Source organism: Sylvia atricapilla, chromosome 14 (assembly GCF_009819655.1).
Source record: "Sylvia atricapilla isolate bSylAtr1 chromosome 14, bSylAtr1.pri, whole genome shotgun sequence".
In the NCBI taxonomy this organism is placed as follows: Eukaryota; Metazoa; Chordata; class Aves; order Passeriformes; family Sylviidae; genus Sylvia; species Sylvia atricapilla.
The window spans coordinates 2276125-2293734 of NC_089153.1; the positions used below are offsets into that span (position 1 = coordinate 2276125).

At 55.5% G+C, this 17610-nt stretch overlaps 3 protein-coding genes across 3 annotated transcripts; all 3 read right to left on the reverse strand.

Annotated features, from left to right (window-relative positions):
* Nucleotides 1-26: 26 nt before the first annotated feature.
* On the reverse strand, nucleotides 27-5015 carry LOC136367715 (protocadherin gamma-B5-like). The gene is made up of 2 exons (XM_066329520.1): nucleotides 2523-5015; nucleotides 27-228 (listed from the first exon to the last, which is right to left on the reverse strand). The coding sequence occupies exons 1-2, from the start codon at nucleotides 5006-5008 to the stop codon at nucleotides 27-29; spliced, it is 2688 nt and encodes an 895-aa protein (XP_066185617.1). The 5' UTR covers nucleotides 5009-5015.
* Nucleotides 5016-5087: 72 nt separating this feature from the next.
* LOC136367716 (protocadherin gamma-A10-like) lies at nucleotides 5088-13179 on the reverse strand. The gene is made up of 3 exons (XM_066329521.1): nucleotides 10652-13179; nucleotides 6380-6605; nucleotides 5088-5464 (listed from the first exon to the last, which is right to left on the reverse strand). Exons 1-3 carry the CDS (start codon nucleotides 13097-13099, stop codon nucleotides 5088-5090), a joined length of 3051 nt encoding a protein of 1016 aa, XP_066185618.1. The 5' UTR covers nucleotides 13100-13179.
* Nucleotides 13180-15096: 1917 nt separating this feature from the next.
* On the reverse strand, nucleotides 15097-17599 carry LOC136367717 (protocadherin gamma-B5-like). Its single transcript, XM_066329522.1, has one exon. It carries the CDS (start codon nucleotides 17590-17592, stop codon nucleotides 15097-15099), a length of 2496 nt encoding a protein of 831 aa, XP_066185619.1. The 5' UTR covers nucleotides 17593-17599.
* Between the last annotated feature and the right edge of the window lie 11 nt (nucleotides 17600-17610).

Sequence of the window (17610 nt, forward strand, 5' to 3'; positions counted from 1 at the left end):
GCCGGCACCGCAAACACCTCGGCCGCTCACCGCAATTCACTCCGCCGATGCCGCTCCCTCTCCTTCCCCGATCGCTTGGTCCGGCACCGCCGCCTCTCCGCAGCACAGTCCCGCACCACCGGGACGATCGCAGACCTCTCGGTCGCCGAGCCTGACAGGGAGCGACTGATGGAGCCGATCCGCAGCGGGCGGGGCTGCCGGTAGCGCTCCGAGCTTCCTCTCGCTCCTCTCGGTCAACAGCGGCGCCCGCAGCCTCCTCCCGGCACTGCAGGCACCGAGCGCTGCCCGCCGCTGCCGGGCACACGGGCAGCTCGCGGGAGGGAGACATTCGCCGCAGACACCTCCTGCTTTTCTCCAGCCGATCGCTTCGTGTATGGTCGAACACATCACGACCGTGAGGGAAGCAGACGTGTCTCCTGTGTGGGGCGTTTCTAACTCACAGAAAAATATAATTTCCTACCGGCGATGTAGGTAAAGTAAAATATCTTGTCTGATTTTATTGTGTAAAATAGTCATAGATGCTTGTAAGTCTAAAAGCACGAGTTGAAGCCGTGCTGCTTGAATGACTGGGAGGACACCGGCAAAACAAAAGAGGCTCACAAATACACAAGGCGATGATGAAATAAACAACTCTGGCCACAGCAGTAGCGGAGATATCAGCCTCATTAACACAATGGCAGGAACTTGGCTTTAAATCGTTCCGTTCATACAGAAGACGGTCTAAATTAACTACTGCACTATGATTGACTAAAAAAGAGGTATTTAAAGACGGCAGAAGGTGGGATCTAACACAGCCCCTTGCAACTGCTCTGAAGCCTGATTACTCAGGCACCTGTCAAGTGCTCTGGGGTGTCTCCCTATAAGACATTCATGGGAACAGAGGGCAGATAAAAACCCCTGGATACTCAAAGATCGTTATCTCCCACCCCACCCCCATTTCAGACTCTAGGTGCCTGGAGCACTTCTCGCTGACTGTTCTACACTAACCCAGAATCAGGAAGTACCTGTGGTGAACCTTGCCCAAAAAATCTAAGTTAATGCACACTTAGATTTAATAAGTCATTCTGCAGCGAGAAGAAAGGGCTTTCATTTTCTCAAACAGAAGGTGCGAGGAATTGAAGCTTGTTAGTACAGTATTAATCTGTGTGGTTTTTATTCACGTTGGTAAGATGTATTTTCAACAACATACGGTAGAAGAGTAGAAGACTTGTGCGCCCTAAATGGTGGGTACCATGGATAAATGTACAAATGGACTTCACTGAAGTACACCAGTCCATATTTTGGCAGATCTCCTTCATATATGATAAAATTTTCCTGATTTCACCGGTCTATCCTTCTAAAAATCGATGCAACAATTACTGGAAAAAAAAAAAAAGGGAGGAATATTTAAAACGTACAGAAATATCTTCTCTTTCTGTTAAGAGCACAGACAAAGAAAACTACCTCTTTTTTTCTCTTACTTGTTTTTTCTTTTTCTGACATCTTCTAAAATTTCAATTGTGAATGAAATACAGACAAGGAATGTAAAAAAGCATTAAAGTACGATGCAGGATGGAAAAGCACACTTAACAATAGTTAAATGTTCCCTATACCGTTACCATTCCAGTCATTTCTACAACAGAATTACCCACAGAACTGGAGACATTCCGGACTTTCACAACTGGTGGACTGCCTGTCACCCTCCTGTAATCCCACTCTCAGTTTGCCTTTAAGAATGTAATAAGTACAACGAAGAATTAACACAAGGGTTTGTATCCTGTCTTCAACCACGATCCATAAGCACATTAGATGGAAAAATACATAATAATTAGAAAACAAAAATCCGCAGCACCGAGTGTACCAAGTGTAAACTTTGTCTCTCCCAAACCCGTCATACAGATTAACCGGATCTCCCTTTATGGAGTAAGAATTTGCCTTCACCATTACTACTAAGACAATTCAAAGCAACGTAAAAATTAAAGACAACAACCTTGATTTGAATATGAAACCGTTACCACTGAACAACCAATAACTGCCGCAACCAAAGAAATCAGTCAGAAAAGATGAAAGCCCCAACAAAAGGCATCAGTGCTTTTGCAATTTCCCCCGTCATGCACAATCAGCCATTCTCTCTCCATAGAATATGGATCTGCTTTAAATATTGCAAACACATGCGAGTTATTAAGCTCAGGTCTTGAACCCAAAACAACTTCGCGGCTGAAGCTGAACCTGCGACCAAGGAAGCACCAAGTGCTTCCTGCTCTCCATGAACGGCAGATAAGCCATTCCCTTAATTCAGTCCATCAGGGAGAATGGACTGTGACACTCACAAAAACACGACTCCTGGAAACATAGAGGAAAACAGAGAAACGAAAGAAGAGGTTCAGTCAAAGCCTGTCAGCTGAAGAGATTACTGAGAAAAAGTGAAAAAATTCCGCGGCTACGTGGAGACACTGATGACGAGTCCCCACTGACGCTACGCAGAGAATACCCGGGCAACAAAGACGATATTTCGGACAGTTTTAAAAATAGAGGAAGCTCACGCTTTACAGACCTGAGGTGCACCGCTGTCGGCAATCGGCTCTCCCACGACAGCGCCGCTGCTCAGGCTCGGCTTCTTGCAGGAATCCCCGGCCAGAAGCTCCTCCGCCGACAGGACGGGCACCGGCGGCGGCGGCGGCCAAGCGGCCTCGGGCACGGCGCGGGCCGGCGCGGCCACGCACAGGTTGTAGGAGTAGGGCAAGGTGCCCTCGCAGAAGTCGGCCGGGAAGGCGGCGCCGGCCACCGAGAAGCGCTGCGCGCCCAGGCAGCGCAGCACGGCGGGCGGCCCGGCCCGGCGCAGCCGCGCCAGCACGGCCAGCGCCACGCTCAGCACCAAGAGCGCCGACAGCAGCGCCAGCACCAGGTAGAACTGCAGCTCGGCCGCCGGCGCCTCGGCGCCCGCCGCCCGCTCGCTCAGCTCCGGCAGCGCCTCCTGCAAGCTCTCGGCCAGCACCACGTGCAGCGTGGCCGTGGCCGACAGCGCCGGCTGCCCGTGGTCCTTCACCACGGCCACCACACGCTGCTTGGCCGCGTCCCGCTCGGACACGGCGCGCGCCGTGCGCACCTCGCCGCTGTGCAGCCCCACGCGGAACAGCGCCGGCTCCGACGCCTGCACCAGCTCGTACGACAGCCACGCGTTGCGCCCCGCGTCCGCGTCCACCGCCACCACCTTGGCCACCAGGTAGCCGGCCTCGGCCGAACGCGGCACCACCTCGAAAGGAGTCGCCGCCGCTCCCGCCGCCTCTCCCGGCGCCACGGCGGCCCCCGCGCCCGCCGCCGGCCACAGCACCCGCGGCGCGTTGTCGTTGCGGTCCAGCACGAAGACGCGCACCGTGGCCGTGGAGCTGCGCGCCGGCGCGCCGCCGTCCTGCGCCCGCACCGCCACCGCGAACTCGCGGCACTGCTCGTAGTCCAAGGAGCGCTGCGCGTACAGCGCGCCGCTCCGCGCCTCCACCGACACCAGCGGCGCCGCGCCCGCCGCGCCCGCGCTGCCGCCCGCCAGCCAGTAGCTCACGCGCCCGTTGGCGCCCGCGTCCGCGTCCCGCGCCTGCACGCGCAGCACCAGCGCGCCCGCCGCGTTGTTCTCCGCCACGTACGCGCTGTACGCCGCCTCCTCGAACACCGGCGCGTTGTCGTTCACGTCCGACACCTCCAGCACCAGCTCCGCGCTGCTCCACAGCGCCGGCCTGCCCCGGTCCCGGGCCACCACCGTCACGCGGTGCTCGGCCGCCTGCTCGCGGTCCAGCGCGCTCGCCGTCACCACCTTGTACGAGCCGCCCGGCGACGCCACCATCGACAGCGGCGCCTCTCCCGACTGCTCGCACGACACCTGACCGTTCTCGCCGGAGTCTGGGTCATTCACGTTCAGGAGAGCCACCACAGTGCCGACCGGGGCGTCCTCGGGCACGGGACTTGACAGTGACAGAATCGTGATCTCGGGCGCGTTGTCGTTCACGTCCAGCACCTCCACCACCACCTTGCACTGTGCCATCAGACCGCCACCGTCCCTCGCCTCCACCAATAATGTGTAGGCACTCGTGTCCTCGAAGTCCAAAGCCTCTTTGATCGTGATCATTCCGCTCTCCGCGTCCATCATGAATTTCTGAAGAACCTTAGCCGAAATTTTCCCGAAGCCGTAGGTGATGCGAGCATTGTTGCCGGTGTCGGCGTCTGAGGCGGAGATGTTTAACACTGTCGACCCCGGGGCCGCGTCCTCGCGCAATCTCACACGGTAACGGTCCTGGCTGAACACGGGAGGGTTGTCATTGGCGTCTGTCACATTGACCCGAATCTTGACAGTTCCGGATCTAGATGGATCCCCGGCATCCACTGCCGTCAGCTCCAGCTCAAAGAAACTCTGCTTCTCCCTATCCAACGCTCTCTCCAAAACCAATTCCGGTTGATTAGTTCCGTCAGGACTCTCCTTAATGACCAGAGAGAAAGATGGGTTGCTGGTGAGCTGGTAAGTCAGCAGCGAGTTTCTTCCCACGTCAGCGTCTTGGGCCATCTCCAGCGGAAAATGAGCCCCTGTGGGAGTCCATTCCCCGATTTCAAGTTCCAGAGCAGCATTGCTGAAAGTCGGGGAGTTGTCATTCACATCCTCGATCGCCACCTCTACATGGAAAATGTTTAGCGGGTTGTGCACCACCACCTCAAAGCTCACGGAGCAGGTCGCCGACTCGCCGCACATCTCTTCCCGGTCCAGCCTCTCGTTCACGTACAGGTTCCCGTTCTCCTCATTCACAGTGAAATATTTCAGCTGCTTCTTGCCGGCAGACGCCACCTGCAGCTTGCGCGCCGGCAGCTCGTCCGCGCTGAGCCCCAGGTCCCGCGCCAGCGGCCCCACGAGCGAGCCTCTGCCCAGCTCCTCGGGGATGGCGTAGCGGACCCGCTCGGCCGCCGCCCGCCACCACACGCACAGCAGCACCGCGCCCAGCAGCGCTCGCCCGCCGCCCGGCCCGCGCCTCTGCCGCCGCCTCAGCGCCATTCTCTGTGGCCACAGCTCGCCGCCGCGCTCCTGCCGGACTCCTGCCGCCGCCCGGCCTCCCTTCCAGCCGCTCTCGCTCTCACCGCAGCGCACGGGCCGCCGCAGCGCAGCCAGCCCGCTCGGGCCGCCTCGGACGCCGCCGCTCCCCGCCAAGCGCCGCCTCTCGCCGCCTCTCGCCGCCTCTCGCCGCCTCTCGCCGCTGCTGCTTCTGCTGGCGGGGCCGCTGCCGCTGCGGCCGGCGCCGGGCGAGCGAGCAGCCTGCGGGGGCAGGACGCTGCGGCGGCCGCGGCTCCAGCGCCGCTCGGCGGCGGCCAACAGCGACACCCGGAGGCGCCGCCGCGCCACTGCAGCCGCCGGATGGCCGCGCTCGAGGGGGCCCGGCTTTGGGCGGGGCTCGGGGCTGCGCCGCCGGCGGGGTCTCTCCTCCGCTGCCCACACAGACAGCAGCAGCTCTTTCTTTATGCGACAACGGCGACTCAATATGAGAAAGCGTATTCGGTACTTTTAGATTATCTCGTTCATCGCGGTAAACAAACAGAAAAAAATCCTAATGGCAGAGTAATAAAGTCAGCTATTTTAAATAACATGAAGGTACAAGTATTAGAAAAAAGGAAAATGTAGCTTTGGAAGATTTTATTGGGTCTTTGGCATTCTCGTTTTTTTTGAATTGTTATATTAATTGGGAAACATACCCAGAATGTAATAATTGCGTTGGGGTAGTCAATAATATTCAGAAACACATTGAAGGAAATGTCATAACTATCTTGTCATGGGGTCCGCACCCAAGTAGTCAGGCTTCTCGAAGCCCCATCCATCGAGACCCTAAACACTTTCAAACATGGTACATCAATATCTTCTCCAGGAAATATGTTCCTATGTCTCATGCTCCTCATTGAAAAGCATGTTTTCCTTACAACCAGGCTAACGCTACCTTCTCTCAATTTCCAACCACTGACCTTATCCTATCAAGATGGGCGTTATCAGAAGTCTCTAGCCATATTTCCTTTACATGTATATTATCATTTTATATACTAAACATCACAGTAATTACTCCACAACATCTTTTCACCTCGGGCTGAAGGGCTTCTCTCTGCCCATCTACATGGCAGAGATGTTCCATCCCTTTCAAAATTTTTGTTGTCTTTCCCTGAACATACTCTAACAGGTCTTACAGAAGCATGGTGAACACAGAAAACCTCCTCCCTTGTCCTGCTGGCCTCATTATTTGTTATGCAGCACAGAATATGATTGACTTCACGGCCTGAAAGAACTCACTGCCAGCTCATATCCCATTTGTCACCCTCCAGGACCCCAAGTCCTTCTCCACAGGGCACCTCTCAATTCCCCAAGTTCAGATCAAAAGGGGATTGCCCTGACACAGGTGCATGATTTTGCACTTGACCTTGTTGAACTTAATGAGGTTGACATGAGTCCACTCCTCCAGACTGTCAAGGTCCCTGGGGATGACATCGCATCCCTCTACTGGATCAATGGCACCACTTAGCTTGGGGTCAACTGCAAACCTGTCGAGGTTACTCTCAGTGCTATTAGCGGGGTCACTGATAAAGATACTGATATATTGGTCCAAGTACAGGCCCTTGAAGACACCACACATTGGTAGTTTCCAGCTGGGCCTTGAGATATTGTCTACAACTCTTTGAACTCCATAATCATTATGATTTGAGACATCTCAAATGACAATGTGTAGAACTCCATTTCTTGGGAGGGCCTTATAGCAAAAGTTTATTGAGAGACAGACCCTTTTATTCAATGTTTCAGTACAATCAATGTGAGTGGTCATTTAGAGCACACCTCTCGACCGTTTCCTTCAAGTAAACAAGAATCAGGCAAAAACACCATTTACTAACAGCCTTTCACTTTCTGAGGATTGCTTTGATTCCCCCTTACAATTTCCCAGGCCAGTGTGAGAAAGTCCTAAGTTCCCAGGGGCTCTGCTGCTGCTGCCTCAAGTCTAAAAATCTATGTTCTGACCACGGTCAGTTCCCACACTCCACCTGCCCTTGGACAATAGGAACAGATGGGACCATTCCCGAGAGAGCAGATACCCTGAGGTCACGTTTAAAACGAAAAGCAAGAATTATTTCTCGAGCAAAAGCAAAACAAATCGGATGATACACATCTAATTTCATTTTATGAAGTCATCAGCAGCTCTCATATCTTGTTTCTTCACAACATGTTGCCTGTTAACTTCCCTACAAATAAAATACTCTAAGTGTAAACACTTTATAACAGGCCGCATTCCTATACTAGGAGAAAATATGAGAGACTTCTTTTTAGCTTTTTCTTCATCTTATTCACACCAAAAGTCCTGGTTTAGGTGATTAAAGTGAGGTTTTTGCTGCAAAACACTTGCATCTTTTAATGCAAAATGCCTTTTCTCCAGAAACGGGAAAAATGAACCATGACCTTCCAGGAAACAAAGGCCTGAAAGGAAGTGTAATCACAACAGTGAGGAAACTGTGTATCATAATGTTCCAGGGACACAGAGATGGATAAAGGAGGGTTCACACAAGAATCACAAGCCATTCTACTCAGACATCATTGCTCCAAGTACACACATTCCAATGACTTATTGCCAGATGACTACCACTGCCTTTCAAAACAGGGAAGTCAGGATCATACCACAAATGGCACAGGCCTTGGCACCAAAGAAACCAAACCATTCCTCATCCAAAACCACATTGACCCACCTCTTTTCCTGGTTACAATCTAGTCAGTTCCTCACCTTCTCTACTCTGCATTCACAGCTTCTAGTTGCACTGCAGGCAGTACCCAACATTTGGCTGTACATCAGCCACAAGCAAAAGAACACATAATTTTGTGACATTTTAGTAAAATATAAGTACTACAAAGTCTTTCTGGTGGCTGCAGCTGAACACCTTCATGGGTGAAAATGGATAAGAGCACCTCCCACAGCCTGACCATCTGAACAGATCTCTATGTTCAAGGACTATCAGCCAAGCCAAGGCCCACTTGTAGAACGTAAGAAACAAGGAAGGAATAGGAAAGCCACAGAGGTTAAGAATCATGGCTTCACATTTCACACTATGGCAATTGTAGTAGGTACAAAGGAAGCATCATCTACATTGCAAAAAGTACACAGGAGGAGCACATGGGCCTTTACACCAAATTTGCACCATAGCATGGTCCTCAAAGTAATTTCTTTGGAAAATAAGAAAACTGCACAGGACCATAACTATGGGAATCAAAATATTGAAAATTGAAGGTTTACACCAACCTTTTAGACAGTTCAAACCATACCACAGCAAACTCTTTGACCTGTCCCCTCTCTGTGCAGACAGAAAGCTTTTGTGTGCTCAAACATCACCCAAGAGGGATCATTTTGCCAACATACACCATCAAAAGACATCTTCCCACACAACTTCTCCTTATGGAGAATAAGGATCACAGCACAGATCTGTCCATATGAACTTCCCTGCACATCACACTCATTTCAAGGAATGTGAAGTGTTCAAGTCCCCAAAACAGAATTTCCTAACAAAACTACCATCTCATGACCTGCATTCTCCACAAAAAAACCCAGTTCAAATACTAACAAAACATCAGCAGTTACTTCATATGAGCAAGAGCCATTAATAACATCTGAAGGCTGGTCAAGGATGGGGAAAGCTCAGCACACCCAAGACAAGCGTTTGTATCACAGTCTTACTAGGACATATAGCCAAAAAAATGACAGTTCCTAGACACAGAATCTCTGAAGCATGGTTGCACTTCCATGGGTATGACTGCAGAAAAATTCCTCTAAGTCTGTATCTTGTTTTGAGATACAGGACAAGGGGGAGTTTTATACGTCGCAGAGGCCTTGGCACCAGGAATGCTGTGGAAGCACATCAAGCCAGGTGGAGGACACAATCCCTTCCTTTCCTGCTCTGAGGCCAGTCTCTCACTGATCTTCCACTGACTTCTCACTATGAAAATTCGACAAGAAAGAGTATTTCTTAAAGTGACACTTTGCAGTAAGACATCTATGAAAGCCCTTTTCTTTAGATCTGAAAACATGAACAGCACATAGAGGTCAGTCAGACACTTCTAACAGATGTCATGTCCCACACACTCTCAGAGAGAAAGGCCCACCTTTAGCTCATTAGATCAAGCAAGACAGCAAATAAACACATGCACAATGGGAGGGATCATCCCATACAGTTCTAGATTATGGCACTCAGAGTACCTACATAATTCCAGAATTTATTAGTGACTAAGTGAAGTGTTTGATCTTCCCAAATCTTCCATTATGGTATTTGCTAAAAGTACATGTTTAAACTGTTAGCTAAGGGTGGATGAAAAGATGCAAACTCATAGGGAGAACCTCCCAGGGCTCCCCGTACAGGTGGAGTAAGATGTCATCCAGCTAAATATTTTAGTATTATGAAATTCACATTGCATGAGCCTACAATACGGGATTGGTCAGGGAGAAGGGCAAACAGTATTAATTGTGTCTTTAAAGAGACCTTCACACACAGCTCCGAGGTCTCTTATCTCCAGCTCTTCTTAACTTGCATAAGGTCCTCTGACCCTCATAAATTGCAAGAACATGGAATAAAACTCCCAGATGCACAGAAAAAAAACTCCTCCTATAAGGCTATGTACATCTACCAGGAAGTGGAGATTCCTCCTTCTAGTGAAGTAAGTACTGAAGCAAACTTCAATACCTTAATATTTCAACGGTAGGTCCTCAAGCAGGGTATCTAGTTGGTAAAACGTCAGCAGAACATTCACACTGGAGCTCACACCACAATCACTTTTCCCCAGTGTAACTTCTTGGGACAGTAAAAACGGGGAAATGCACACAACCATTACTGTGGGCCTCTATAACAACTAAGACAAACTGAACTTCTACATCATCTTTACATAATTTCAGTTATATCTAATCACATCAAGAGCAAGCAGTTTTAAATGCTCTACGTTTGGGAGACACCATGAGAGCAAAGTGGCACACGCAACTTCTCTTCATTGAGAAAAAGGATCACCACATGAATGCATACAAAAATATATCTTTGCTCATCACGGTGCTTCAAAGAAATTTAAAATGTCCTGAACGGGATAAGCAAGATGCACATCTGATAAAACCCAGTCATCAGAGTAGCACCTCAGAGACACCATCATCCTACTTCAGCATGTTGTGCAGCTCGGAAAATACACTACATTCAAACCTTGACAGTCACTGTGTGCTGATGCTCAGCAACTGCCATTCACACGAAAAAGTCTGAGAACAACGTGCAGAGAAGTTCTCTGCAAAGCCATCAGCACTTTGTTCAGGACACATCTAACCCATTCACATACATGTGCTGGTGGGAAGATATATGAGACAGCTAAAAACTAGTGTTTCTTAAAAACGGGATCTATCCTTTGAGAAGATCGCATACTAAGAGGAGCATGGATCCTACCCAGCACAGGTGACATGCGGGAAGAATACCCGGAACCTGAGAAATACCGAAACCACTGCCCTGAAGAACAGCCTGCCAGGGGCAGCCTTCTCCCTCCTGCCTTCTTCACCTTGCTTTTAATCAGAGTCTAGTATGCAAGCCAAAGAACACGGCAGAGAAAGGGCAAACGAACATCAGAGGAAAGCGTGGCGGAGAAATTCTGGACAGAGAAACTCACCGAGGGAGCGGAGGGATCCGCGGAGAGGGCGGCGGCCACATCCTCCTCCCCGAGCAGCGGCGCGGGCTCGTCGGGCAGCGGCCGGGCCGGGAGGGTGTCGCAGCAGCTGGCGGCCGAGAAGCGCAGCTGGCTCTTGCGCGAGTCGGCCGTGAGCGACACGTCGTGCGAGTAGGACTGCAGGAAGGCGCGCACGCCGTCGATGCCCACGAAGTGCGAGACGGGCACGCCGCGCAAGGCGCCGCTGTCGGGCGGCAGCAGGTGCCGGCGGCGCCAGCGGCGCAGGCGCAGCGCCAGCAGCAGCAGCAGGAAGGCCACGAAGAGGCACGACACGGCGGCCACGGCCAGCACCAGCCAGCGCGTCAGGCTGCCGGCCGCCTCGCCCGGCGCCGCCGCCTCGGCCGCGCTGCCCAGCTCGGCCAGCAGCTCGGCCACGCTCTCGGCCAGCACCACGCTCAGCGTGGCCGTGGCCGACAGCGCCGGCCGCCCGTGGTCCTTCACCACCACCACCAGGCTCTGGCGCGCCGCGTCGCGGGCCAGCGGGAAGCGCGCCGTGCGCACCTCGCCGCTGTGCAGCCCCACGCGGAACAGCCCCGGCTCCGTGGCCTTGGCCAGCTCGTAGGACAGCCACGCGTTCTGCCCCGCGTCCGCGTCCACCGCCACCACCTTGGCCACCAGCGCGCCGGGCTCCGACCAGCGCGGCGCCAGCTCCACGCCCGACCACGCGCCGCCCGAGCCCGCCGCGGGAGCCGCCGGCGGGTACAGCACCTGCGGCGCGTTGTCGTTCTCGTCCACGATCTGCAGCCGCACCGACACGTTGCTGCTCAGCGCCGGCGCGCCGCCGTCCTCCGCACGCACCCACAGCTGCAGCTCGCGCACCTGCTCGTAGTCCAAGGAGCGCAGCGCGTACAGCGCGCCCGTCTCCGCCTGCACCGACACGTACGACGACAGCGGCGCGCCCCGCACCCGCCCCTCCGACAGCCGGTAGCGCACGCGCGCGTTCTGCCCCCAGTCCGCGTCCGTGGCGCGCACCGTCAGCACCAGCGCGCCCGCCGCGTTGTTCTCCGCCAGCCGCGCGCTGTAGCGCTCCTCCGCGAACACCGGCGCGTTGTCGTTCACGTCCAGCACCCGCAGCGCCAGCACCGCGCTGCTCTGCAGCGCCGGCGACCCGCCGTCGGCCGCCCGCACCGTCACGTTGTACTCCGGCACCTGCTCCCGGTCCAGCTCTCTCGCCGTCACCACGCGATAGTAATCGTTAAAAGACTTCTCCAGCCGGAACGGGAGGCCCTCCTCGATCGAGCACCGAACCTCGCCATTAGCCCCGGAGTCCTTGTCCCTTACGTGTAGCAGGGCAACGACAGCTCCCGACGGGGCATCTTCAGAGATCTCGCTCAGTGCCGACCGCACCGAAATCTCTGGCACATTGTCGTTGACGTCAGTCACAGTTATCACGACTTTCGTGGTTTCGAAAGAGCCTGCGCCGTCGCGTGCCTGTACCTCCAGTTCGTAAGAGTCGCCTTCCTCGAAGTCCAGATTTTGTAACAAAGTGATCGCTCCTGTCTCTGAGTCCAGATGAAATAACTTCGATGCTTTTTCTGTGATTTTCTTTAAGGTGTATATCACTTGCCCGTTCACTCCTTCGTCGGCGTCCGTGGCCGTGACCGTGACGAGGACGGAGCCCACGGGCACGTCCTCGGCCACACGCACCGTGTACTCCGCCTGGCTGAACACTGGCGCGTTGTCGTTCGCATCCACCACCGTCACTCGGATCCGAGCCGTGCCCGTCCGGGCCGGATCGCCGCCGTCACTCGCCCTCAGCACCAGCTCGTGAAACGCCGCCTCCTCCCGGTCCAGCGCCTTGGCCAGCACCAGCTCGGGACGCTGATCGCCGCCGGGGCCCGCCTGCACGGCCAAGGAGAAGTGCTCGTCGCCGCTCAGCTCGTAGCTCTGCAGGGAATTCCGGCCCGAGTCCGGATCGTGAGCCTCGGCCAGGGGAAACCGCGATCCCGGGGCTGTCATCTCGCTTACTTTCACCTCTGTTTCTGCCTCTCGGAAGCTGGGGGCATTGTCATTAATGTCAGTGATTTCCGCTTCGATTGAGTAAACCTGCATCTGGCCATCCACTATCAGCTCACAGCTCAGAACGCATTGCTGCACACTCTCACACAGTTGCTCTCTGTCGATCCTCTCCGCCGTCACTAAATGTCCCGTCTTCCCATGAAGAGCAAAATACTGAGTCCTACCTTCCGAGACAAGGCGGGCACCGCGGTCTCTGAACGCCGTGAGCTGCAGCCCCAGGTCCTTGGCCACGTCGCCCACGAACGAGCCCTTGGGCATCTCCTCGGGCACCGAGTAGCGCAGCTGCCCCCACGCCGCCTCCCACGCCGCCAGCAGGACGGCCCAGAGCAGAGCTCGCTGCCGCCGGCCCCAGCGCCTCCGAGCCGCGCACATCTCCGCCGCGCCACCGCCGGCACCGCAACACCGCCGCTCCGACTCCCGCTGCCGCTCAATGCTCTCAGCTCCTGCGCCCTGCGCTGCCGCCGGGCCCCGGCTGCAGAATGGAGCGGCACCGCGGGGACGATCGCGGGCCGCACGGTCGGACGCAGAGCGAGCAGCCGAGCGAGCCGATCCGCAGCGGGCGGGGCTGCCGGTAGCGCTCCGAGCTTCCTCTCGCTCCTCTCGGTCAACAGCGGCGCCCGCAGCCTCCTCCCGGCACTGCAGGCACCGAGCGCTGCCCGCCGCTGCCCGCCCGGCCCCGCTGCACACACGGGACAGGCGCCGCCGAGACGTCGCTTTTCGCCCGGCGCCGATCTCCTGCCTCCGCATTTCTCCAGCCCATCTCTGCCTTCATCCTCCAGGGCATCACGATCGGGAGGAAGGCAGAGGCATTCCATGGGCGCGGTTCTTTAACCGCACGGGAAAATAATACCTTACTAATGTCATTGTATATAAATCAAAACAGATCTTCATATTTTACCCTATAGCTCATTATTACTTTATTTGTTTTTGTTCATAAGCATCTTCAACAACCGGCTCTCAGACAGAAAACTGGAGGATACCGCACCCCAAAAACCAGAGCTATCAGGTTCATTAACACAAGTCAGACCGGAGTAATTACATACATCTTGATGTCAGGGAGCTAACTGTTGCAGATGAAATTACAGATAGAAAATAGAGATGCTGCTAGAACTTTCAAAGGAAAATTTGAGACTTCAAATATTTGATATTAATTCCTAAGATAAACCAAATGTTTCCTTAGTTTATACGCACTTGTATTTAGTCAGATCATTTGAGGTTTTCTTTTTTCTGAAGTTAGAATAATGTGTAAAGCATTGAAGCTCATTAGTAAACTATTCATCTAAGTACTTCTTTATGACGTTGGAACGATATGTTTTCATTGAAAGAATTATAGAAACATAAAATAAAAGTGTAACTTGAACCCGTGCTGATCACTAATCGCAAATGGCACTGAGTAAGGTGCCCAAACCGTCGTGTGGACAATCTCCCTTATAACTGATCCGTTCCGATCTCACATGTTTATCCCAGTGATCAGAACTGCAGAAATTTGCTTTTCTCGATACACCCCAGCCCTTCGGAATTCCCCAAACTCTCTATGTAAACAGAGACTTTGTTAACAGACTCTGTATTTACAGGGACAGGATAGAAATATAAAAAATATCCCTGATTAAGAAATCATTGAACACTCCCACCAGGGTACGAAATAGTTATCTAAAAGAGCGAAGCAGAGAAAACTGCCAGCCAGGAAGCAGAAAGGGAGCCATTTAGTCCCACGACAGCATCTCCCCCCAAAAACAGGTGGGAATCTGTTTTTTCACTCAGGATGGGGAACGGAACTTTCCACATTCGATCCCTCTCTAAATCTGATAGAAAAAAGAAAAAGTTTACCGAACGGGTTTGTTTAAAGCTGCACACGAGTTTCAAGGACACCCTTTCTGAAGAAATCAGTCAGGAAGGATGAAAGCTACAGCACAAGACGTCACTGCTTTTCTTATTTCCCCCGTCATGCAGAATCGGCCATACTCCGTCCACAGCATACTGATCTACTTTCACTACTGCTAACACATCCGAATTTATAGAGCTCAAATGCTGAAGACAAAACCTTGGGGCTAAAGCTGAATCTGTGACAGAGGAAGCACCAAGTGCATCCTGTTATCCGTGAACGGGGGAAAACCCCTTCCTAAATTCAGTCCATCACGGAGACTGGACTGTGACACTCACAAAAACACGACACCAGGAAAAATGGATGAACACAGACAAACGGAAGAAGAGCTACAGTGAAAGCCTGTCAGCTGAAGCGACTACTGAGAAAAAGTGAAAAAATTCCGCGGCTACGTGGAGACACTGACGACGAGTCCCCGCTGACACTACGAAGAGAATACCCGTATACAAAGGACGATATTTGGGAGAGTTTGAAAAACAGAAGAAGTTCACGCTTTACAGACCTGAGGTGCACCGGTGTCCGCAATCAGCTCTCCCTCAACGGCGCCGCTGCTCGAGATCTGCTTCTCGCAGGAATCCCCGGCCAGAAGCTCCTCCGCCGACAGGACGGGCACCGGCGGCGGCGGCGGCCAAGCGGCCTCGGGCACGGCGCGGGCCGGCGCGGCCACGCACAGGTTGTAGGAGTAGGGCAAGGTGCCCTCGCAGAAGTCGGCCGGGAAGGCGGCGCCGGCCACCGAGAAGCGCTGCGCGCCCAGGCAGCGCAGCACGGCGGGCGGCCCGGCCCGGCGCAGCCGCGCCAGCACGGCCAGCGCCACGCTCAGCACCAAGAGCGCCGACAGCAGCGCCAGCGCCAGCACCAGGTAGAACTGCAGCTCGGCCGCCGGCGCCTCGGCGCCCGCCGCCCGCTCGCTCAGCTCCGGCAGCGCCTCCTGCAAGCTCTCGGCCAGCACCACGTGCAGCGTGGCCGTGGCCGACAGCGCCGGCTGCCCGTGGTCCTTCACCACGGCCACCACACGCTGCTTGGCCGCGTCCCGCTCGGACACGGCGCGCGCCGTGCGCACCTCGCCGCTGTGCAGCCCCACGCGGAACAGCGCCGGCTCCGACGCCTGCACCAGCTCGTACGACAGCCACGCGTTGCGCCCCGCGTCCGCGTCCACCGCCACCACCTTGGCCACCAGGTAGCCGGCCTCGGCCGAACGCGGCACCACCTCGAAAGGAGGCGCCGCCGCTCCCGCCGCCTCTCCCGGCGCCACGGCGGCCCCCGCGCCCGCCGCCGGCCACAGCACCCGCGGCGCGTTGTCGTTGCGGTCCAGCACGAAGACGCGCACCGTGGCCGTGGAGCTGCGCGCCGGCGCGCCGCCGTCCTGCGCCCGCACCGCCACCGCGAACTCGCGGCACTGCTCGTAGTCCAAGGAGCGCTGCGCGTACAGCGCGCCGCTCCGCGCCTCCACCGACACCAGCGGCGCCGCGCCCGCCGCGCCCGCGCTGCCGCCCGCCAGCCAGTAGCTCACGCGCCCGTTGGCGCCCGCGTCCGCGTCCCGCGCCTGCACGCGCAGCACCAGCGCGCCCGCCGCGTTGTTCTCCGCCACGTACGCGCTGTACGCCGCCTCCTCGAACACCGGCGCGTTGTCGTTCACGTCCGACACCTCCAGCACCAGCTCCGCGCTGCTCCACAGCGCCGGCCTGCCCCGGTCCCGGGCCACCACCGTCACGCGCTGCTCGGCCGCCTGCTCGCGGTCCAGCGCGCTCGCCGTCACCACCTTGTACGAGCCGCCCGGCGACGCCACCATCGACAGCGGCGCCTCTCCCGACAGCTCGCACGACACCTGCCCGTTCTCGCCCGAGTCTGGGTCATTCACGTTCAGCACGGCGACCACGGTGCCGACCGGTGCATCTTCGGGCACAGGACTCGACAGGGACAGAATGGTGATCTCGGGCGCGTTGTCATTCTCGTCTGTGATATCGATCTGCACTTCGCAATGATCAGTGAGCCCGCCGCCGTCCGTCGCCTCCAAGCCAAAAACGTATTTATTTTTCTCCTCGAAATCGAGTGGACTCTCTGTCCTGATCTCGCCGCTCCCGCTGTCTAGAGTGAACAATGAGAGGACGTCTTCTGGGACGTTACCAAAGGAGTAGGACACTCGCCCGTTCGAGCCGGCGTCCGCATCCGTCGCCTGTACCCGCAGCACCAGAGACCCAGCTGGCAAATTCTCCGCAACTCGCGCCTCGTAGAGGCTTTTGCCGAACACCGGCGGGTTATCATTTAAGTCCGTCACATTGATGCGGACCTGGACTGTCCCAGACCTGGCAGGTTCCCCGCCATCCACTGCCGTCAGCACCAACTCAAAGGAGTTCTGCTTCTCCCGGTCCAACGCTCTCTCCAGCACTAATTCTGGCTGCTTCTTTCCACCCGCCTTTTCTTTCATTGTTAGTGAGAATGAGGGGTGGCTGGTGAGTTGATAAGTCAGCAGCGAATTGCTTCCAGCGTCTGCATCCCGTGCAATTTCCAAAGGAAACCGAGCACCGGGAAGCGTCCATTCACCGATCTCGAGGTCCAGAGAGGCCTTGCTGAAGACCGGAGAGTTGTCGTTCACGTCCTCGATCGACACCTCAACGTGGAAAACATTCAGCGGGTTCAGCACCAGTGCCTCGAAGCTGACGGAGCAGCTTGCCGCCTCGCCGCACATCTCCTCCCGGTCCAGCCTCTCGTTCACGTACAGGTTCCCGTTCTCCTCATTCACAGTGAAATATTTCAGCTGCTTCTTGCCGCCAGACGCCACCTGCAGCTTGCGCGCCGGCAGCTCGTCCGCGCTGAGCCCCAGGTCCCGCGCCAGCGGCCCCACGAGCGAGCCTCTGCCCAGCTCCTCGGGGATGGCGTAGCGGACCCGCTCGGCCGCCGCCCGCCACCACACGCACAGCAGCACCGCGCCCAGCAGCGCTCGCCCGCCGCCCGGCCCGCGCCTCTGCCGCCGCCTCAGCGCCATTCTCTGTGGCCACAGCTC